The sequence below is a fragment of the Nipponia nippon genome, unplaced genomic scaffold (genome assembly GCF_047370975.1).
Source record: "Nipponia nippon isolate SJK-2023a ecotype South Korea unplaced genomic scaffold, ASM4737097v1 scaffold_4, whole genome shotgun sequence".
Classification (NCBI taxonomy): domain Eukaryota; kingdom Metazoa; phylum Chordata; class Aves; order Pelecaniformes; family Threskiornithidae; genus Nipponia; species Nipponia nippon.
Genome location: NW_028262358.1, coordinates 35127179 through 35149996, shown reverse-complemented (window position 1 = coordinate 35149996; position 22818 = coordinate 35127179). Strand labels below are relative to the sequence as shown.

The following is a 22818-nucleotide window of genomic DNA, read 5'->3' as shown; positions in this document are numbered from 1 at the left end:
AAAGAGAAGCTAGGAGGTTCTGCTGGGTATAGAGAGGAAATACACACCAAAGACAAAGCCACTTGGGCTCATTGAAGAGGCTTTTTGAGAGGACATAGGGCACTGGTGTCCAGTCAGATTCCATCTCCAGAATGAAAATCTGACTATTAAAATTCTCAGTCCATTTAATTGAATACAACTCAGGTACCAGGCATAAAGATCAGCACAATACTCTGACTGTGTCAACCTAGGTCCCACTCCCAGGGTAAAGCAAAAAAGTCTTCACATGGCAGATGGTAGACAGGTGCATGTTATTAATGGGGTAGGTCAAGCTTACGCTAAATCAAGTGATTTCAGAAGCTGGTATTTAATCGTTAGTTACTAGAGACTGAGCCACTTCCAAGATCTTTCTGCAACAGTAGACTCATCTACAGGGATAAATGTCTGCTGCCAAGGCAGGAGCCAAGACACATAGAAAGCAGAACAAGTAGTCTCTGGTCCATCATCTTGTCCCAGCACTTGGACCATAAAGAATTTGCTGGGTGACTAGACAATGACATCTCACTGAGCTATACTAATTGGGTGGGAGACCCCTCTCAAGGGGTTCTATGGGTACCCCACAGTAAGGGGTTGTCTCAGGAGGAGGCTAGGTACCTGCACGGTGAGCCATCTGTACACAGACAGCAATCTTCTTGTGCTCCTCCAAACAGAGGCCTGTGGTCCTTCGTGGCAGCATCCCTCCATCAGAACGGATAAACTGACTCAGCAGCAAGACGTCCTGAGAGAGCAAGAGAAGGGCAAACCCATCAGTGCTACAGCTACTTTAGCTGCTGTGATTCTTAGGTGTTGTGCTGACCCTTGCACTGTGTACAGAACTCAAAACAAAGCAAAACAAAACAATGATTCCTTCCTACGCATTTTGGCTGCAGCCTGACAACAAGTGGCTTTTGCTTGCTGTCACTCCGCCTGCCAGCTTAGCTCAGTAAGGTCACTCAGATGGTCTGAGTCTTCCCCTGACTTCACTAGTGTAAACACATGATGTCAGCTGCAATCTGTGCTACTTCACTGTCGCTTGCTCCAAGATTCTAGCTAAGATAATGTGTCCTAGGTGCTCAGGCACAGTTACACAAGACCTACAGATGGACAGCATTTACACAACTTGAAATGCCATCACAGCTGCTATCCTAAAGGTCACAGATATGTTAGATCACCTCTGGCCCCCTCCTTGTTCCCTCAGAGCAGGATTGTTCTCTGCTATCTACTCCTCAAACTTTTATCCAGTTTCCCATGATGGAACTTCCCTCATGTCTCTCTGAGGGGTGGAGAGCAAAGAAATGGTCCAAGATCTCGCACGAAGAAGGTTTTTGTAAGAAAAGAACGTGTGCTGATGAGAAAGACCTAATAGGATACATTGCTGCCATCAGTCCTTTAACTGTGCGTGTATGAGGTGGGGCTGTTACAGCCATGCTGGATGGATAGAGCACTCACAGCATGCCGAGGGTTCATCTGTGATTCAAGAATCGTTTAGATTACACTGCTGTTGACCTTTCCAATTAAGAGCTCTAGAAATGTAAAGCACTCTTAATAAAAACAAAATTAAAGGGATCTCTAGTATCAGATAGTATCACAGAGCTGGGATGACAAATTTTTAAACACAGCAGCAACAGCTGTTGCACGAGTGTCCCATTAACTGTGCGCAGTACAACAGCCCAGTATTTAGATATGTGCTCTCCATTTCCACACGCAGCACCACCGCAAACGTACGCCTCAGGCCAATATAGGCAGGTCCCCTTGTCATGCTGACGTCAGCATAAGTTGGCCCAAAGGGCCTCTGGAGACTCTGTGGTTGCTTTGTCCCCATCTGCTGATAGACTTGTTGCTGGTTGAGTTTACTTTTCCACTGCTGTTGTAAACATGTTCATCGTTAGAGGTAGCTGGACCATGCAGAGGCTGCCTGCAGGCCAGAAGGGACCTGCCAGCAAGCATCCCGACAGAACGAGAGTTCAAACCAGGTACGTCAGCACTTTACACCCCCTCTGTCTAGGGCAACAGGCAAGAACAAAGAGTGCTTGTTGCTTTTCACATTGGGTGACCCTGACTCTGCCTGTTGTTCGCAGATTCCCAGACCTGCTCCCATCCCCCTATCTTTGCTCTTTTACAAAGAGCTCCCTGGAGCATTCCTAGCTTTATTTACTGCCCTAGCAAAAGCAAACAATCACAAGTGGATATAAAAGGAATATTCAGAAAACCTAGCTATCTAGGCATTATACATCCACCCCCACTGCACCAGACCAGCTCAGCTTAGAAGGGGGCTGCTGGAATTCAGTACGGCTTTCTGGTAATGACCAATTCTGACAGATGCTGTCATAAAAGTGCTACAGTCAAAATTTAGAGGTTTTTTATTTGTTTTGGGGTTTTGTGGTTTGTTTTTGTCCTTCCCCCTCCCTGCCTTCAATCCCACCCTCACTAATATCATCATGACACACAATTTCCCTCTTCCCTTATCTGGCTTCCTTTCTACCTCCACTTGTCTACAAAGAACATGTTCAGACTGATTTTCAGATCCAGCTCCTTTGAAAACATGGCAGGTTAGGCAACTTCTCAATGATACAAAGTGACTTATCAACCACCATACAGAGTGATGTTGTATCCAAAGAACAAGAAAAGCACAGATGAGCAACTACCAGCAGCTCCTGAGAGGCCATCTATGGTTAAAACAGAAGCAAAGTGTCTTCATCCCAGCTAACACGTGGCCCTGCCACTGAGAACAGCAACCAGAGGACCAGTTGGTGCCAGCTGCATTGGTGGAAACTGGATGGAGGCCAGCCAAATAGTCCAAGGGCACTGACTTTCGGCCCCTCCTGAAATGCACTGGATTGGATTCAGAAAACCAGCGCAATTCCATCCCCTTTTTCCCTCTTCTTTAGCCATCCAGTTCTCCAAATCACCAACAGCTCAATTTACCATTTAGCACAAACATATCACTTCCCTAAGTGAAAAAGGGCTGTTCAGCTCCAAGTGCCTAGAAAGAGAAAAACTTTCTAGATTTTTCTACTAGCCTGCTGCATTACTCTGTGGGGAAGAGGAAAAAGGGAGCTAATGGCAGGTTTCAGGCTGTTCCAGTCTTTGCAGCCATGAAAGCCTACGTAGGCCACAGGCTCCTGTGAACGGTGTGTGTGGTCCAACTGATTTCTCCTATTACCACCACGCCTCATGGAGTCACAGGCTTGTTATCAAGTGTTTCCATGCAAAGGGGGGAGGTGGGAAGCAAAGGGAGACAGTCTTTCTTTTTTTCCCTGTGGAAAAAAATCAGGAAAATCTGTTCTCTGTTATCATCTTTGATCAGCAGCGTCACCAACTGACCAACACCCTTGTGTGGCCGTCATTTCTTAACTGAAATCCTCTATGTCTGAGCCACTGCAGCTCCATATTACACTCATGCCGTTTGGCTTAAAATGCTGCACACTCAACGGAAGGTTTGTCCATTTCTGAAGATCCCCACAGTTAACAGGCCAGGTGACTCTCCCAGAGTACTCACACAGATGCTTCTTACCACAGGGAGAAAGCAGACAGGTACAGCCAACTTTATGGGGCAGCTGTGGAGGGAAGCGAACAAGTATGTGGAACGGTCAAAGAAAAAAATGTCTGGCAAGTTCTCATGGTGCCGTCATGTTCCATGAAATTCACATTTTGTGCTAGTGGACAGCCAAGCCTGTAACCACGGATTTGCTTTAATCACTGGACAGCTCCCATGAGGCTGGACCCAGATTCCCACCCCTGTAATCTGCAGCATTTGATGAAAACAACTTGGATTGAATTAATCTAGGGCTAATAGGCAAAGCTTGCAGTTTGGTTTCCCCTAATTGCTGCCAAAGCAAGATGACATATTTACTGCCTACTCAGACAAATGATGTTTGAAGTGGATAAGGGGGAAAACGAAAAACAAGTTTAGCCTGCACCTCTAAAAGGGCTGGATAAACTTGCTAAACAAAACACTATGTACAACACGTTCTTGTGAATGGATGGCAACCAAAATGCAGAAGCACCTCTGCATTTTAAAATCTGCAGACACTTTGAAAAGCAGGATCCTTGACTGGTTACATGCGATTCATTAAAACCTTCATTTACCGCAAGAAGAGTTCTGTCTGTGCAGCCAGATTACTACTGGGCTGTATCAGACAAGTCTGCCAGTCATTATTTCCAGCTATACAAGAGTCTAGTTTTTGCTTTCTCCCTTACTTCTGGGAGTTGTACACCATTTGCCAGGCATTTCATAACAGAATTGCAGGTTTCAATCCATTTGCAGTCTGACAATGACCAAAATAATTTTTTATCTCCAACGGATACAAAAAAAAAAAAAAAAAAAAAAATCAGCTGAGGCCTCAGTTTCAATGGACAGACACAGACAGACCACAAACGGTGGGAATTTATACCTTAGGCTCTGTTACCCTGAGCCTCAGCAGAGACTAAGGACTGAACTGGCAAAGACAACTACAGCCCTCCACACCACAGCGGAGGCAGGTTGGAATCATGACCTGCTAGTGCTCACAATGCCCGTTCAGTTGATTAATAACTTTGGAGACATTGGTCCCCCAGTTCTCTGACAGCCCAAGTAACTCATTATGCCACTACTTTAGACTGTGCTAGTTGCACATGACAAAAGGAAAGTCCTATGAGGTCATATTACTCAGCTCCCTCAGGGGCTAATTCAACACTTCCCTTTTCATAGTGCCTCATTCAGTCCAATTACAAGTGTCCCAAGCAAAAAAGCTCACACTTTCCCTTCTGTGCAACTGACTGATCTCAGCTTATCAATCTCAAAGGAACCACTGTGATCCATCTATTCCGATCTCTTACCAAGCACAGATTATAGGTTATGCTGTATGAACTAGGCTGTATCTTTAACAAAAATAGCTGTTCTCAATTTACAGACTTTTAGGACAATTAACCACCAGTGAGTAAATTGTGCCACTGTTTAATTACTCACACAGTTAAATGCCTGCACTTTATTATTTAAGCATTTAAAGATTCTGCTACTCATCACTGCTGCAGCAAAGAAAAACACTAGAGAGCACTTCTGTGCAGAAAGGGGAGATTTTATTCACCTTAACATTTAAAAGCCTGAAAATCCATGACTGGTACAAAGCATTCAAACATATAAGGGATTTATTCAAGCAGAAGAGGTGGTCTACTCCAGAACTGAAATTTCTCCTAGTTCTCATCAGCCCCATAGAGGAATGCTTCTAAATACCAAGGTAAGTGGTATTTGTTTGAATGACCTCTTGTAAAGTTACATTCTGCATCTTCTATCTCACTTTTCTTACTCTGAAGTGTTCTTGACTGTTGTGCTTTTGTTTTAAAGCATTACAGGATTTCCCTCCCATCTTCTACGTTTAGTGTTAGTAATCCTCTCATTAGTTAATAAACTTCTCATTAGCATTTCTGGCAAAAAGCTTGAATCAAACTTATTTTTTCCGTTGCAAGGGATGTAAACACATATGCTCTCCTTCATATCCATCAAGAGTTTTAAAAGTTATATGCAGAAAGGAAGCTGACCACGAGAGATATGCGGCCTTCTCAGATCAGATGGCCATGTGTATATTTGTATCAGAAACAGTGTGGCCAGCAGGACTAAGTAAGTGATTGTCACCCTGTACTCCGCACTGATGAGGCCACACCTCGAGTACTGTGTCCAGTTTTGGGCCCCTCACTACAAGAAGGACATCGATGTGCTGGAGCGTGTCCAGAGGAGGGCAACGAAGCTGGCGAAGGGTCTAGAGCACAAGTCTTATGAGGAGCGGCTGAGGGAGCTGGGGTTGTTTAGCCTGGAGAAGAGGAGGCTGAGGGGAGACCTTATTGCTCTGTACAACTACCTGAAAGGAGGTTGTAGTGAGGTGGGGGTTGGTCTCTTCTCCCATGTAACAAGCGACAGGACGAGAGGAAATGGCCTCAAGTTGAGCCAGGGGACGTTTAGATTGGATATTGGGAAAAATATCGTCACCGAAAGGATTGTGAAGCATTGGAGCAGGCTGCCTGGGGGAGTGGTTGAGTCCCCATCCCTGGAGGTATTTAAAAGACGGGTAGATGTGGTGCTTAGGGACATGGTTTAGTGCTGGACTTGGCAGTGCTAGGTTAACGGTTGGACTTTATGATCTTAAAGGTCTTTTCCAACCTAAACGATTCTATGATTCTATGCTTCCATAATTCCAAACCTCCTATTTGATATGAGCTCATCCTTCTTTGTCCCAGGAACACCATCAGCCAAGGCAAACAATTACTATGTAAGAAGCTCTTGTTACACCCAAGAGAAGCAGAGATGAAGAAGAGTTATCTATCTTTAATACACTGAGCAAAAGACAAGAGGGGCGGGCTGTGCAGTATGTAGATCTGAGAGCAATATTTATCTAGCTGTGAGGATGGGGGAACTCTCCTTCATTAAACTTACCACATAATCATACTTATGCTTCAGGTTCCAGCGACAGATGGGACACTGGCCAGAAGGGTTTGGAGGAGTTGGTGTTTCAGCATCCTCTATAATTCTCCCTTCAATCTAGGAAACAATTCAAAGGATATAACAATCAGGCATAGTTTAGACCTCTACCTGCACCTGTGACTTGAGGAATATTTTTCCTCGGGTCCACAACATGTTGACCAGTACTGTGCAGATGTAAGGGGAACAGTATCTGCATTACTCAACTTGCTTATATATAGATATACCAAGCACTCTGGATATACACAGACTACGAGGAAAAGAACAAATCCAAGAGGCATAGAGAACCATTTGGTAAATTCTTGTATATGTTTTACTACATGTAAACTGGTTCATATTCAGTGTGAAGTTCTCATATTCGCCTGAACTCCATTTATTGCAGTACTCCTTTGAACCACTATGCCTTGAAATCGTAGTGGTCCTTTAGCCAAAAGCTTTAAAACACATTTTTTCTAGGAATATGAGAATGCCACAGAATAGCAGATGCATGTTGTGGACCAAAACACGCAGGGGCTTGCTATGTTATAAATCACCAACAGGGAAAATTCTGAGCAAAAGTTAAATTTAAGAAAGGACTGTTAGGAGATGCCTTGTGGTTTGTGGTTTTCTTTTTTTTTTTTTAAATACACCGATATTTTATCCAGTTTAATTCCCCGAACAATTCCTTTAGGAGATCATTTTATAATATTTTCTATAACACTACAAAGTGGTGACATCTAACACTCAAGTTTTCTCAAAAGTAACATGCAAAGAGAAGGTGTGTGGGGGAAAAACTTGAGAAATTTGTTTTCTAATTGTAGGTATGTTAGGAATATGAAGTCTATCTACATGTGTGCTTGTCTTTTTTTGAGGATGTATGAATAGAAGCAAGAGCTATCTCAAATTGCAGCTGAACACACAGAAAAGACAATAAAACTAAGCCATTTTTTTTTTCTTCAAAATATTTTGGAAGTTTCCTCTGGTCAAATTAAGATTAAAACCAGATTTTGAACACCAACTGACAGCCTCAAATAGCGCAAGCATCAGAGAGTTTAAAAACAAACCCTGGGTGGAATGCAATGTTACTTTTAAGAAACAAGCTGACTGACTTTGACTGAACTGTCAGGTTCTATGCCTGAAAACCTGGGAAGAGAAAAGCGCAACATTTTCTGTAAGTGTGCATGGGACACTGGCATCCAGCTGAACTGTCAGAACTATTTTGTAGCATTGATTGTATCTTTCTTGTCTAATGATGGCAAAATGGAAACAGATAAGTTATTTGTAGTTCAAGCATCTCAGTACCTCAAAAAAAGAGAATATTGTCAATTTTTAAGTAAGATTCCTCCCCCCCCCAAGTACAACAGCCAGTTTAAAAAAAAAAAATTAACTACGAATATAAAAATATAGGACAGTATCTAATTTTCTATTCATTGGTAAAGTTATTTTCTGGGAAGCTGGTATATCTGGTCTTGATTCTTGCCAGTCTGGCTTCAGACTGTATTGTGACTGTAATTCCATCTTGGAAATTAATAAAGATTCAGAATGCGATGTCAACATCAATTTTTCTTGAGATAAATGTCAGTGTACAGTTTTTGGCAATTATTCCCCAACTACTAAGGACTTTCATATTGTTAACCCACTCAGTTATTATTCTTCTGTTAGAGAACTAAGAGGGAATATAGGGGCTCTACATTCTTAGTATGCTGATGAAATCCAGATTTCTCTGGGATTCATTCATCTGGTTCATGTCAAACACTTCCTTCAATACTGATAAAAGCAAGGACAAATAGAAAGATGAGCACAGAAAGATGGATTCAGAAAAGACTGACATAGAGTTAGTAGGATAAATGGAGTGACCAGAGGATATGCTGACAAATGTATTAGCCCTTTAGTTGGTCAATTTACACCACTTGTTACAGGATTTTCCTCATCTAGGGGCACTAATGGATCCTAGATTGATGCTAGGATATTATACAGTAGAAATATCCAAATCTCCCTTATGCTTCTACAATGGGCCAGGAAGCATTATTTTTCTAAAGGGCTCTGCTACTTTTGGCAGAGGCAAAAAAGGCAATGCATACCTTTTTTTACTTCAAGTCTCAGTTAATGTATTAGGACCTTGCAATTATAATTTACATCCCCTTTGAAACTGACTGAGTGCAAGGTACAGCAATCCACTGTGTGTGTTGTGTTGGTGTGCACACTCCCCCCTTGCTTTGGTTAAAACAACTTCAGGGCATGCCTGCAAGCTCTTCTCTTCAGGTCTCTGGGCAAAGATTAGTAGTCTGGCACTTGAAGAGAAGAAAAAGAGGCTTTCCATCACACCTACTGTCACACCTAAAACTTATTTTTGTTGACAGTCTTAGAGATCTTGCTAACTGCCATATTCTATTTGATATTATATATCTAAGTAACCCACTCAGGTTTCAAATATGACAAAATCCACTAATACAAATACGACAAGAAGGAAACTCAGACTTTCAAAGGCATGAACAACCAGGTTTTGTCTGTTTCATTAGCAAGCAAAAAAAGTCTGTCCCCTCCTTATTATTTATGTATACATAGATTAGCATTTAGTGCACTCTCTTGTAGCTATTCCCAAATAATTTCTGTTCCACTCTTCTCATTGTATTTACACATTTCAAAATATCTGTGTTACCTGTCACCAGCCAAGGCATAGATTGCTACTGGCATATGTAATGTGAACAGAATAATGCAATCTCCTTTCCCTGCCCCAGTAATTTCAGTGCTTCTTCTAAAAAATGACAATTCTCTTGATAAAGTGCAACAGATCGGATGGTGTTCATTAAGGAAAATTGTAATTCTACTGCTTTGATTTTTTCCTTCCTGTCTTAAACTGTAGCTGAGAAAATGCTCTTCTTTATCAGTTACTTCAGAACTTCTGTTTTATTTTCACGAGCAGTCTTCCTTTATTATTTAAGGTCTTCCTTTGACAATACCCCTTTCACTGGAAATTTTTTCTTACCAAATGCATTACAAGGTGCAAGCTTTGTATCACCTGCAGTCACTATGGCACACACAGCGTTTAACAAACACAACACTCATCGAAGGCAAGCGACGTGCGTGGCACGCAGCTGGCACAGAGCCATCCTCCGATGCCACATCGCACTGTCGGCCCAGGGTGAAGTGACAAAGCCACTGGTCAAACCCCCTTCATGCCTGCCCACACTTGAGACGATGCCAAGTGTCGCTATTTTAAGATATGAACACATCTGAAGAACTGCCTCTTGCGTTTTGGGTCTCGAAGGTCTCTGGTCAGGGCTTCCAGCTTTACCAGGGGTGCGGTAAGGGTTTGGCGCTCGTGGGTGGCTCTGACTGGAGGCACCTGCCACCAGCGACAGGGTGACAATTCTGGCCTTCGGCAGCCAAACCCTCCATCTGACTTACCTGCACTCGCAACGCACTCCTACCTTGCTTTTGCCTTCACACCCTGGGATGCCTTTCAGGCAGAAAAGCGACCCTTTTGCCCTTTTTTTTTTTTTTTTTCTTTGGCGGGGCGGACATGGACACACATACACAACAGGAGGCTGAAGGAGGGACAAGCGACAGCAAGGGTGGCTACTGAAGAAAAAGGGTGCAGGGACTTACTGTGGTCGTGTTGCCTTCTGTCACCTCCACGACTGCAAAAAAAGAGATGGGAGGACAAAATGAGACTCATTCAGCCTAAAACGAACAGTATTTTTTTGGGGGAGAGGGTGAAACACAGTCAACGCAACCGTCTCTTCCGAACACGGTGAGGCAACAGGGCGCAGAGCAGCCCCCGGACTCACCCTCCCGGAGGGCTCGGGCCGGCGGCGAGGCCCAACCGCTCCCGAAGAGCCCGGTGAACAACCGCCTCAAGCCCCCGCGCAGCAAGCTGGGCGCCGCCATCTTGCCGTCGCCGGCGCTGCCGTCACTCCCGCTTCCGCCAGCGGGAAGGCGGGCTCTGCCGCCGCCATTTTGATGCGCGTCTGTTCCCCGCCCCTGTCACCTGGGGAGAAGGAGGAGGCGGGAGGCTGTTATTCCCCTGCCCAGCATCTTCCCCCGGGTTGGTTTTCATTATTTTTTCATTTGTTTGTCTGTTTGTTTTAAGTGTGGTGTTTCCCTCCCCCGCCCCAGCTTCTGTCAGCTTGGGGTGGCGGTGAATCTAGAGGTAGTGCTGGCTTCGTGTTATGGAGGCCGGAGCTGCACTCCTGCCATGGCTCCTGAGTCTGTCCTGGCTCCCCAGTGAGAGGAAGAGCAAGGGGTGGTTTAGCTTAAAAAAATCCAGGAAGCAAAACTCATGGAGTGAAATAAAATCCCGTGGAAGTCATGTGCGTTGAGGGACATTCATGGTGTTCTATTCCATCAGTGGTCAACAGTGCTCATGCAAGATGTTCTGTACATTTTTCTGAGTTTCTAGCTACAATGTGGTGTAAAATACAAAGCATGACATAAATGTAAAATTTAATGTAAAATAAAATCTGATCTTCCTGTCTCAGGAGGTCATCCACCGCCTTCCTCTTGTGTGTTACACTTGCTTCTTGTTACAGTCCAGTTTGCAAATCTCCTTCCGTGGCAGATCTGAGCACTGAGCTCTGGGACTTTCCAAAGAAGTGGGAATGAAGGCAGGGCTTCTGTCCAGACTCCTGTGCTCTATGCCAAGCACAGGGCCATCCCACTTATTCAGAGAACAAATTGAGTAAGAATGCTTGCCGGAAGAGACCTCTTCCCCTCTCGCCACATTATGCTATATAATGATCTCTAGAAGCAGGGTGTTCTTTAGCTTGTCCAAAAGCTTAAACGTAAGAGCCAAACAAAATGTTTACTGCCATCCAGTCTAGGGATAACTTCCTTATGAGGAGAAGGAACATTGCTAGGCCCAGTGGTGTAGTGATGTCACATTTTACGAGTTTGGTTTTTTTTTTTTTTTTCCCTTATATAGAGAGTTTTATCCTAGTGGAAGGAGTTTGGCTGAAACAACCTGACAGGAGAGTTTATTCAGTGGCTTAAATTAAATGCAATTTCTTCTGCTGGCTTCCCTTCCTCTTGTGATGGGGAAAACTAAAGGGGTGACTCTCTTCATGGGATAGAAACCATCAGTTGGTAAGCACAGTGCTGGCTCACCATGGTAAAGATATGTAGACAGAGGGTTAGGGGCTGTTCAAGAGTTTCTCCATGTCATAAGACTTTTGATGAAGATACTTAAGCAGCACCACAGCTCTTGGTCGGACAGATAGAGGCCAGCAACGTGGTGATAGTTCAGATACAGTAAGTACTCCACTTGCTGTCCTCGCCTTCAAACAAATTCTGTCTCTGAAGTAATTTAAGTGACCCATCATTTAATGCAAAGAAGGAAAATAGTTGCTTTCTTAAAAACCTGCAGTTCCTGGGTTGAGCGAATTGCCTCTTCTCCCGAGATGTTTTCTTTGTGTTCTGAGTATTTTCTACAACTGTTAGCAATGCAGACCATCAAGTCCCAAGGAGACAAACAAAGAATGTGCCAATTTGAGTTGAAGCCCATCATCTCTTTCCAAGTTTGGAAATTTGACATATTTCTGATTTCTTGCAGATAATTTTTGAATGTGTTTATTTCATCAAGCCCTTGTATTCAGGGGAAAAGAAAAATAGCCCTGAACACTATGTCCATGTACACGAGAGAGAAAAGAAGGTGATTTTCTTTCTGTAAGTCAGTTCAGCCATGGTCTGATTTGTCGGCACTGTGGAGGGTTGTCCAGTTTAGATAGAACTGGATGTTTCCAAGGAATGGAATGGGATGTGACCAGCCATTGAAGAATGAGTCCTTTTCCTTTTGAATTAAAATTAAACCTGTGCTCCCGAGTGTGGGTCTGGTCAGGAGCAAGGGAGTATCATATTTTAGATGAGAAACTTATGTCCTAATTGCTTATGGCCTCTAGGGATTTTATGGGACTCTTCTCAAAGAAATGGTATTCCCTTGTTTGAACTGCTTTGGGATTAGACATTGTAGATGTGCTGTAAGGCTCCATTTTTCTTTTCAGATTAACCTGTGTTCTTTTCTTGTCTGAAAAATGGAATATGTTTTGCCATTTTTCTTATTTCTTATAACGTATTACTCTTTTCTGCTTCCAACTACAAAGAAACTTTTCTGGTCCTTTGGGCCTTTTCTACTCTGTTGGATGCTAATGGATGACATGTATGTCTGCTCCAGAGCCATACCCGTGCAAATAGCTTATGGAGGCTGAGGCTGTTCCAACCAAACATGATTAAAAGTCATAGAAATCGAGATGGAAAAAGCTATTAGGTCATGTAGTTCCCACACGCGCCCCCAGGACCAGTACAGGTTTGTTTCCAATGGTACATTTTTTGTGCTTTCCAGAAGGGGTCAGTACAGGTCAGTGTTCACTTTGCATCCAACAGCCTTCCTCCCTTCCCCCTTCTTGAAAAATTAGGAAACCTTCTGAATCTGGTGATGAGGAGGTTGCAAAACGTCTAGAATTTTTATTATAGCTTGTCATTTGATGTTGGGTGATCAAAAGCAGAAGAAATGTGTTCAAGTCCAACAATTGATCATCCAAGATTTTAAAGGAGGAAATTTAATGAGCTCTTCAAAATGACTTGTTGGCTATGTAAGTATATTAAATGCTACAGATCTTGAGAACTGTTCTGGGCACGCTCGGTTGTAGTGAGAAAGACACAGATTCATGGGTTTATCCTGTTGGGTAGTCCATACTTAGAGCATATTACAATAATATTTTATAGTTACATAAAAAATGTCTGGATAATGCAAATCAAATTTCTCACTGTAAAAAAAAAAAAAGTGACAAACCCCCCATATGTCTGAATAAGAGAAGGGAATAGCTAACAATCACGTTGCACCAAAAATGCCATTCATCCTACTCAACCACTGCGCTACGGAAACCTTTCTGAAGACCGTCCAGCGTCCCCAGTCCATTAGGGCGCAGAGGTTCACCTCACATAGGCGAATCAGGTGTCCTGGTCGAGAGTGGCCACAGGCCCGTCAGCGGGAAATGCCTGCCCCTTCCACACAACAACAGCGTACCCCAAATGCCTGTGTCCACGCAGAAGTGACAACCAGCTCCTGAAACAGACTTTAGAGGGTGGAGGAGAAGGATACTGGGACAGAATAATTCAAAGTGTGGAGGAGGATGAAAAGGTGGCTGGAGATGGTAAGAAGGAAAAGAGAGCAGGGAGAGATGGCACTCTGGTAGGAGAATGAGCGACTCACTTGAAAATAACTTGTTTATATTTTTAAGGTTTTCTTATTTTCCCAGTGGATATGGTTATTTTTCAAAGTAAAATAGCCAAGTAATAATTTCATTATGTTTCCTTCCAAGATTTCAAGCTAAGTGTAAACAAGAAAAATCCAGTGGGAAAATTAATCCAACTTCCTTTTTCAAGAGCACTTCAGGTCTGTTTCTCCCCCCGCCCCTCTCCTTATGTGTTTTCACTGCTACTGGTCTTATACACAGTATCTGTGGCATTGCTGACACCAGCTGAAATACCTCAGCGATGGCATTTGTTAGAGGGGGAAACCTTTAGGATCACTGAAAGTCACTTCTGATACAGAAATGATAAGTTCAGAGTTTAAAAAATATTAATGACTTTTGACATTTTGGGAATGTTCCATGTGGGCAAGTCAAAATGATGGAAAACAACTGAACCACTTGCACTGAGATTTGATCTCTGGCAATTAATATTTGTGCTGCATGGGAGAATCGTAAGAAACAAAACCTCTGTAACAACACCATGGCAATCAGACCGGCAAACTTCCAGAGCTTTAATTTTTCCAGATGTTAAGTAGTGCCTTCTTATTTTTTCCAACCCAGGTGGAAGAGTGACTTCAGAAAAAGAGACAAAGAAAAACATTAAATTTGTAAGGGATGGTTGGCATAAAGACCACCACATAGTTGAATGTTCAGATACCGGTGTGCTGAAACACAAGCAGCGTTAATTTGCATGAACTGAAGTCAGAGAGTTTATCTGGGCCGTAAAAATAAAATATGTTTTATACATTTTAAAACATGTTTATATGTTTTTATAATAAAAATGTTGTGTCTTCAGATGTTTCCAGGCTGGATTGTAACGAATGCTGAGTTTGCCTTCAACAACAGCCGTGCTTGTAAATGGTGAGGATGAGCAGGAGGAGACCTGGGATCCTCGGGTTCATTCACATGAGGAGAGCCCTGGGGTGGTCTTTCACTGGGGAGTCACGAAAGCCTGAAGCCAGCTGCCTGTGTCAGTGTTTTGTGCTGTTGGCTGCAGCACGTATAGCCTCGACTCAGTTTCTCTCTTGTTGCCACCAAAGCCTGAGGTTTACCAGAGAGGCCTTGGGACAGTGTAGGCAAAACCAGTGATGCCCAATCCTTCCTTCTGGCAAACTGATGCGTCGCTGTAGAAACTGCTTCATCGAGTATTTAGCATGGACATCTGTAAGCTGCACACCCCTGTCTCTGAGTGCAGGAAGATCCACAAGCTCAGCCTGCGATCACTCTGGTCAAGATTTACATGAGGCTGTCTGAGCGCAGAGCAGGCTCTGCAGCCTGTTCCGGCCAGGAATCAAGCACCTAGACTTTAAGTGAAGTGGGATTTTTGTAACAAGACAAAGTCAAGACTGAAATAGTTTGCAGGAGAGAGTGCCAGCTGGGTTTATACTTTGCGAGAAGGCTCTGTCGTAACGATGAACTTTGCAGACCTCTTCTTGCTCTTCTTCCCATATTTAGCTCCATGAGATTGGAGTGGGGGAAGCCCGTGCTGTGTGCTCTGATGTTGGACCATGATGGGACGTGATGGAGAGATCTCCAGCAGGGTTTTCCTCTTATGGCTCCTCCAGCCAGATGGCTTCAATCTACTGACCAATTCTCTGTGCTTTGTGTGAGGTCTGTATGCAATTTAAATGGAGCCTGTTCTCAGCTAGTTTTGCCTTTTCTTTGCCCCCCTCCCCCACACGCACATACATTCCCAACTGACCCTTTTCATGCTTCCCCTTTTCTCTAGCCATTCGCGGAAATTATGCTGGCACCATATAACAAATATATCAGCTGGATTCGCCTCAAAGCCCTTTGCTTCTGGAGGCTTTCAGTCATCTAACTCCTCCGAGTATTTCTGAGAAGAGCTCTCACTTAGGCAACTGTGCTGTTGATGTAGCTCTCAGAGTGGCATTTCTTTGTGATGCTGCTGTTTTCCAGCTGATTGGAAGTTTAGGACGTGGCACTTCTTGTACACACCTATGTTTGCTACCCCTCTGAGTCCTAGCAGATTTGTCTAATCAACAGAGCACAGTTATCTGAACCTCCATTTATCTTTGCATTTTGCAAATCTGGAAAGAACGTATTTGCTCTCTACGTTATTTTTTTTTGCATTTGCTGATATTGTTCAGCATGAAAAGCCTCAAATATCATGACAAATAAAAGCAGGGACTGCCCTTCTCGCTGCATTTTTATCACTTAGCACCAAAATTACACTGAATAGTAGACAATAGGAGGCAGTCTTATTAGACAGTCTTCTAAATAGAAGGCAGTAGAAGACAATAGAAGAGTGATAACAGTACAGGACAGTAGGGTGTCTGTGTTTGTTTTTTTTCAGTCATCATCATCAAGCTTGCTTCCAGGACTGGCATGTTGGAAAAAAGATCAGATGGGCTGGAATGATGGTCGTTGGTCTATTAAAATCGGTTTTACTTCATCCCTAACTGTATGTGCTTTCTGCTTTGCAATCTGTTGCATTGCATTTTTTAGTGAATTCTTTACTTTCATTAATCAGTGGCCTGGAAGAGACTTGGAGGCTGCTAGAAAATAATAGTATTGGCCTCCTTGCCAGTCAGGTGAAAACACAATATGTTCTTGCACTTCTTACGGCTTCCTAATATGAGTCACAGCCAGCTGGACACCTTATCTGTTTAGAGACAGATAAGGGAAGAGGGAATTTCCTTCGGGGAAAGAAGGGCACGGGAGTACTTTTATGACACTTGCCAGTTCTCCTGGAACGTTGGGCTGCAGGGTCTACGTGGGCCTCTGGCATGTTGTGCAGCTCAAAGAGCTATGCCACTGATGAGGATTTCCAAAGTGTATTGCAGTGCAGTGCTGCTTCTCTTTTCATTTAATTTCTGTCAGTTCTTTCCGGGAAAGGCATTCAGCGTCTGTTTGTGTGAGTGATAATGACATGCAATTCCCATTTTGATATCTGAGACATGGAAATACACTCCCCTCCTGACCCCAAAGATACTTGTTTCTGGTACCCTGCGGATCTAGTATATAAACAAGAAGGGCTCTGCCTTCGTTCCCCTCCAAAACAACAAAACAAAACTGTTAACTGTAATCTGACTGAGTGAATCAGAGAAGAATATGAGCTTGGCGTGCAACAAGAAAGCTGAGACAGTGCTCGGCAGAGATGAAAGTGAGATACTGATGGCCAGAGTTTAATTGGGTTTTCATAAAACATGCTTCGCAATTTGGCTAGCGCTTGATAGTTTCTTTTTATGAGTCTGGCAAGACAATGAAACTTCAAACCATTTGCTTTGCAACTGGAAAAATGAACCAGAGATATATTCAGAAGAGCACTAGGACTCTCTGTCTCTTGTACTGAGAAGAAGCAATTCAGCAGCGAGGGAACGAGAGCCTCTTGCAGCCATACAAGTGCAGTTTAGCAGTAAATCAGCTCAGCTGCAGTCCTCACCACATGATATTCTTTAGTTGCCACTGGGGAGAATTCTGCTCATCTCCAGACAAGATTTTGACTTGAGTTAATATTTATTTCCGTTTTTACAGATGTGCTGTCCAGTGATGGATGGGGTGTGTTAACCTTCTACTTTTTCACACCTGGTCCACACCTGTTTGGGATCTCATTCCCTGCCCTACTGGGCAGCAGCTCTTGAACTTTGTTGGATCCTGGATCTCAAGCCAACTGAGGGTGGTGAACAACTTTGAAACTCTTGGCCAGAGGGCTTTTTGTTTTTGAAGTCAGAGAGGTTGATAGGTTTTGTTTTGTTCTTGAGTGAATATTCATTCTCATGACAAAAGCATTTCACAATAAGCTGTTTCCATTTGACAGCTCTTTGGCAGCACATGTGTGAAAGAAGTTGTTTTTTTGTAGTCCAGTTCCTAGTGGGCGAGAATATCCCTGTCTCAAAAAGGCATTGGACTTTCATTGCACTCATTGATAGTTTAATCAGAGAAGTTGTGGACTAAATATTCCTCAGAGTCTAAACTCGCTAGGGAACGTAGAAGTTGATCCTCCAGCACACTGTGAAGAAACTTGTTCTTGTCTTGCCTGTGCAGCTCCTTTTGGGTAAGAATGGGGCTTTGGTCTCCAGGGCTGTGGATTCAAAAGCATGAAATTCAATACAAAAATTTAAAAACAATAACAAATGGCATTGTTTAGAATCCTGTTATAGCGTGTTTTTTTCATTTGCACTGCGGGAGCTTTAAATATTAGTATGTGAGCACTAGCCAAATTTAGGTTGGTCAAGACTAGAGAGGAACTGCGAGGAAGTTCAGAGAGACCCAGCTAAGCTTACTGAAAAGGCAGCTCAATGGCAAATTAAGTTCCCTGTAGAATGCCAGAAGATAATGCATGACTGGGAGAAAACTCATTTGCTCAGACATCTTGAAGTGCTCTAATGTAATTCTTTTAGTTTAGGAAAAGACCTGAGCAACACTTCTCAGCGTGCTCACCAATATTATTGAGAATATACTTGATTGGGCAGTGTGTGAATGGCAAGTATGTGGAGAGTCACTGTAGTTATTAATAACACAACTGAAAGCCAGAATAAACATCATGTTTCAGGCTTTTAAACTAATATCAGTTCAAATTTGGATGGTGGACAGGTTACTAAGTGGATTTTTCATCCTCCCTTGACTTGTCTGGTAGCTTTTTCTAGAAGTGAAATACGGAACTACAGAGACCTTGGGACTGATACAGCAGAGCGACTCACATGTTCCACATCTGCTGGTTTCCATCTGTATGGGCTAAAGGAGGTGGCGAGTCAGGACTGAGGTGCATGGAAGGAGCTGTGCTGTGAATCTGGGACAAGAACAGTTGGGGTGCCATAAGCGAAGGCCAAGGCGTGCCAGCAGAGATGGGTTGTGGGATCACAGAGCCGAGTGGTGATTAACCTGTGAGTAGACCAGCATGTCACTGTGGCATTGGGGGCTATCGATCAAGGCTCAAAGACAACTACTGGGCAATATGTTGTGGTCCCAGGGCTGGAATAGTAGGAGAGCTGCAGGTCAGTATGAGGAGCATCTGCAGAGTTTGTTGTGGAGACACCAGGGAACAACAGAGAACGGAGGGGAGTTGCCAGTCAGGAAGGAGGGATATTGGCAGACTTCAGTATTTGGAGTAACTGGTTAGTGCTAGGGTGCTTTCTTCTTCCTTGAATGCCACTATGTGTCAATCTTTCCTGTTTTGTTTTGCAATTTTCCTTTAAGAATCTGAATCCCCCTGAGCAGCAGGTGATCTTGACTATAACGTAGAGGAATAAGCTTGGGAAAGTTTTGTTAAAAGAGAGCGGGTTATAAAAACAACCCTCTCTGCACGGCTTGAACCTGTCAGCATGATGCTGCCAACGACGCAGCTGGAGGGGAACGCGGCAGGCTCCTCGGCCCTGAAGCAGAGCAGCCCACACAGCCTGCAAATGTTATGGGCCTGGCGTGGGTTTGGGGGAGGTGTGCCTGCCTTGCCAGGTGGGCCATGCATGGAAGTCAGATGCTTAAGTGACCATAGGCCTCTAATCAAAGCGATCGTTTCGAATCCTGGTTCTGCCAAGGGCTTGAGAGGGGTGAGGAAAGTGCATGAAAGTTCTGCTGGGCTCATCCCCAAAGTACAGGGTGCCTCTGAGTGTCCTCTTCAGGACTGAATTATTGGCTCCTTGCAAGATGAAATAACTCTTTGTAAGGATAGCTCTCTCTGCAAGTGGCTGTAGCATGAAGTTGTGCTGGTGTCCAGGCCTGGAGCAGTCAAAAAAAGCTAGCAAGAAAGTGGCCGAGGGGCTGGGGAAGCTTGTGTCACTGAGGCCTGGGGTGCCGGTCTGCCCAGGATGTCTTGGTGTCCTGCTCAGGGTCAGTAGCCCTAGAGCAGGGGTGGCTGCAAACATTTCCATCCAGACAAATTGACTCTGTTTGTTCCTGTTGGCTTTGCTCCTGTCTTTTTTGTGTTCCAGAAAGGGAGAATTTACCCTCTGCAAATGCAGGGTTTACATGCAATTTTCCTGGAGCTCGGACAGTCAGCCAAATCAGCAGGAGCTTTTTGGAAAGAACAGGAGCCAGCTGAGGTCAGTTTTGATCCGGTAGGAACTTTACTAAACCAGTCTTGATTAGGAGTCACTTTCATTAGGCCAAGTCAGTAGGAACTGCAGAGAGCTGGCTGAAAAGGTGTAATTCCTGGTGAGGAGCTCTTGGATGGAAGTCACCTCCTAGATGAAGGAGTCAGGGCCATGCTGAGTTATTTGCTGCTAGAAGGGACTTTGTTCTCAACCAGCTGAACTAGGCTAGGCTCTTAAAGTTTTTCTCAACTTTCCTTCTTGTATACTAAGACCCTTTCCAAACAGGCAGCAATGGACCTATAGCTTTTGCGTAAGGAGTAGCAGAATTTACTGTGCCCTTCGTGGGTGCCCTGAGGCCAGGCTGGAACCGTCTCTGCTCACAGCTGCTGTCTAATTCCACTGCGTAGTCCTCACTGCAGTTGTATGGAGGCTTCTCTTGATCTTCAGAGATACTGGCGGAAACTATTTCCTCTCATTGACCTCAGAGCTGTCTATTTGGAAAAGAGCTGTCGTATCATAGCATGACATGCAGGTGTATGTAGTGCTATGTTGTGGGATATTCAGCATGCCATGTCTTTAGCCATGCAGTAGCATATGTGAGCATGCCCTTGTGTCTGTCAAGGCAGCTCACCCTTTCTCCCAGGATTATTTTGCTTCCTGTTTTCTGGGTTGTTACATCCTGATGGTGGCATAAATGTTCTCAGGATGCTTCCAGGCTGTTCTGCTTCTAATGCAGCATCTGGTCCATGATTAGGTGAGTAGCCGAGGATGGAGGCCACCTGGGTTCAGTTCTCTGTTTTGCCACAGACTTTCTGCATGACCTTGGCAAGTCATGAAGTGATTTTTCCAACAAGTTTTTCTTGTGACCAATCAAATGACACATTTTTAGAAGCAAAAGTCAAACTCCAAGAGAATAGCAAGAATAAGAATAAGCTTTTGCATGCTGGCCATTCATGAAGTACAGAGTACCTATTTGTGGTCTATGTGGTTGTGCTTGAGAAATAATAGCTTAGAGTAATTACTGAATGATCAAGAGCATAGCTACATTGGCAGAGCCACCTAGTGGGAATATGGTCTGCATGTCTAGAAGTCTTTCTGCTGGACTGGGCGTCGTTTACTGCCTCCTCTCTTCCCAGCCTAGGGCCATTCCCTTGTTTACCCAGTGACAAAAATGAGGACAGCATAGGGTTGCATCAGTTTAAATGCATCTGCATGAGGGTTTTTGCTGGCACAATTACATCAGCAGCCCTCTTTGGCTGGATGAGCTTTGCAGTGTGGGACAGGCCTTAGTCTTTAAGTCCTCAGGGACTTAACCATAACTGGGACATAATTGTGCCTCTTCCCTGTAGGTCTGTATGAAGATGAACACATTAAAATGAAGAGTTGCACAAACTAGAGCTGAAGGGACCATTGAAAAACTTTGATTGATACAGTATCATTCAACCAAGATTTCATAAGATGTTCAGTTCATAAGATGACTTGAAACACGTGCACTTGATACATGTGCACTTGATAAGTGGAAGTGAAAACATGCATGAGGTGGAGAGGTAGATCAGTTCAACATTTCCCTAATTCTAAATATCCTTTGCAATGCTACTAAAGATACCCATGGTGATGCACAAGGAAGGAAAATGTAAAACAGGAGAGCATTAAGGTGACCTGTTTACTTTTAGCTACTCAGCCGGCTTGCACAGTGTTTTGGTCATTGGTTCTCAGTCTTGTCTCTCAAATGGAGTAAAATCATTGAACTGGGGATTCTCTAGGGGCAAGTGTGGATAAAGGCACTTTACTGTAAATTCGAGGCCTTTCAGCTGATCTTTGTTAGTCTCTGCTACAGGGCCAGTAGTTCTGAGACTTAGTGCACAATTAGGCCTCTTTCAAGACAACATTGTGAAATGGATCCAACTCTATCCTTGAAGGCTTCTGCTGGTGGGAGCTCTGCAACCTGATCCATTCCTCCACAGATCAGACTCTGTTATAGGAGCTTTTTACAATGTGGCCTGTAAAAGCAGCTCCTTCTCTTGGCCTGAAAACCGACAGCCCAGTTGACCCACCACTTTTGGCTTCAGGAAGAGGCCCTGATCCCACTGGTTTCAGAAACAAACATTCCTTGTGGCTGCTTCTCTAAAGTCAGCATTTCACATCAGTGCATACTTGGCCTTTATACTTTCAAAGCAGCTTTTTTTTTCCCTTTCAGATACTAGAGAACAAGAAGTTCAGAATGCCTGGTAATGCAAAAGCAGTGTGATGCCAGGGGCTGTGTTGCTGGCAGCATAGTGTAAACATGCTTGTCTTATAAGCTGGTGGCAAAGGAAGTTCTTAGAAAGCCATGGAAAGACTACCTGGAAAATCAACAAAGGTGTTAGATGTGAATATGAGCCACCTTCTTTTTTGCAGCTCTCAAAATGAATCCCTCTCCTGCAAGGTGGTTTGGGCATTTTAGGGAGTGGTAAGTCAACCACATCTCTTCTTCCAAATTCTTCTCACTGACCCACCACTGGGCCTTAATTCTGGCAAGGAAAAATCTTCTGAAGTTCAGTGTCAACAGGCAAGTGCTGTCTGTTCTCTGTTAGGACAACATGTATCTGAGGGATCTAAAAATATCATTCTGTGTTGAGAACTAGAGAATATGTGTCCTCTGTACGGACCTGAGTTACAGAGAGTAACTAAAATACAGAATTTATTAACTTTGTCCAGTAATTAATGGCTGGTAGCACATGAGGACAGTTTTCAGAAAAGACTAGTTTTCATTCTTGGTTTCTGAATTGATGTATCTGTCTGTCCACTTACTGGCCTACCTCTACCAGGCATGCATGAGGTGATGGTGAAGAATACAGACCCTGAGTTAGATTTTGCGCTAGATTCTTTGCATATGAGCAAGAACCTGGCACAAGACAGCTGGGGACAGATCATCAGGAAGCCAAATATAACTTCCTTGTCATGTGGGACAGTCATAGTACGAATTAGAGTATGCTAAGGGCAGTTTTCTCTTATGCTACTGATGGATAAGCTCCATGGACCCTTAATCTGATGAAGAATCAGATAATAAAACAGAATTCTGTTGAGAGCTCTGCCCCTCTTAAGACATCTTTCCCACCAGGAAACTCTCCACCATCCCTTTGCACTCACA

The 22818-nt window shown here is 43.7% G+C and overlaps 1 protein-coding gene across 3 annotated transcripts in view; it reads right to left on the bottom strand.

The window, feature by feature from the left end:
• The window catches only part of MRPS18A (mitochondrial ribosomal protein S18A), a 39564-nt gene extending 29166 nt beyond the window's left edge, over positions 1 to 10398 (bottom strand). Inside the window, exons 1-4 of one of the 3 annotated variants that reach the window (XM_087776247.1) lie at positions 10240 to 10398; positions 10058 to 10089; positions 6425 to 6529; positions 634 to 757 (exon numbers count right to left, since the gene is read on the bottom strand). In XM_087776247.1, the coding sequence (XP_087632373.1) occupies positions 634 to 757; positions 6425 to 6529; positions 10058 to 10089; positions 10240 to 10339 (361 nt within the window). In that variant the 5' untranslated portion in view covers positions 10340 to 10398. The remainder of the gene's footprint in view (positions 1 to 633; positions 758 to 6424; positions 6530 to 10057; positions 10090 to 10239) is intronic. The other 2 variants (XM_087776248.1, XM_009471826.2) reach the window with 2 other exon arrangements.
• Positions 10399 to 22818: the final 12420 nt, after the last annotated feature.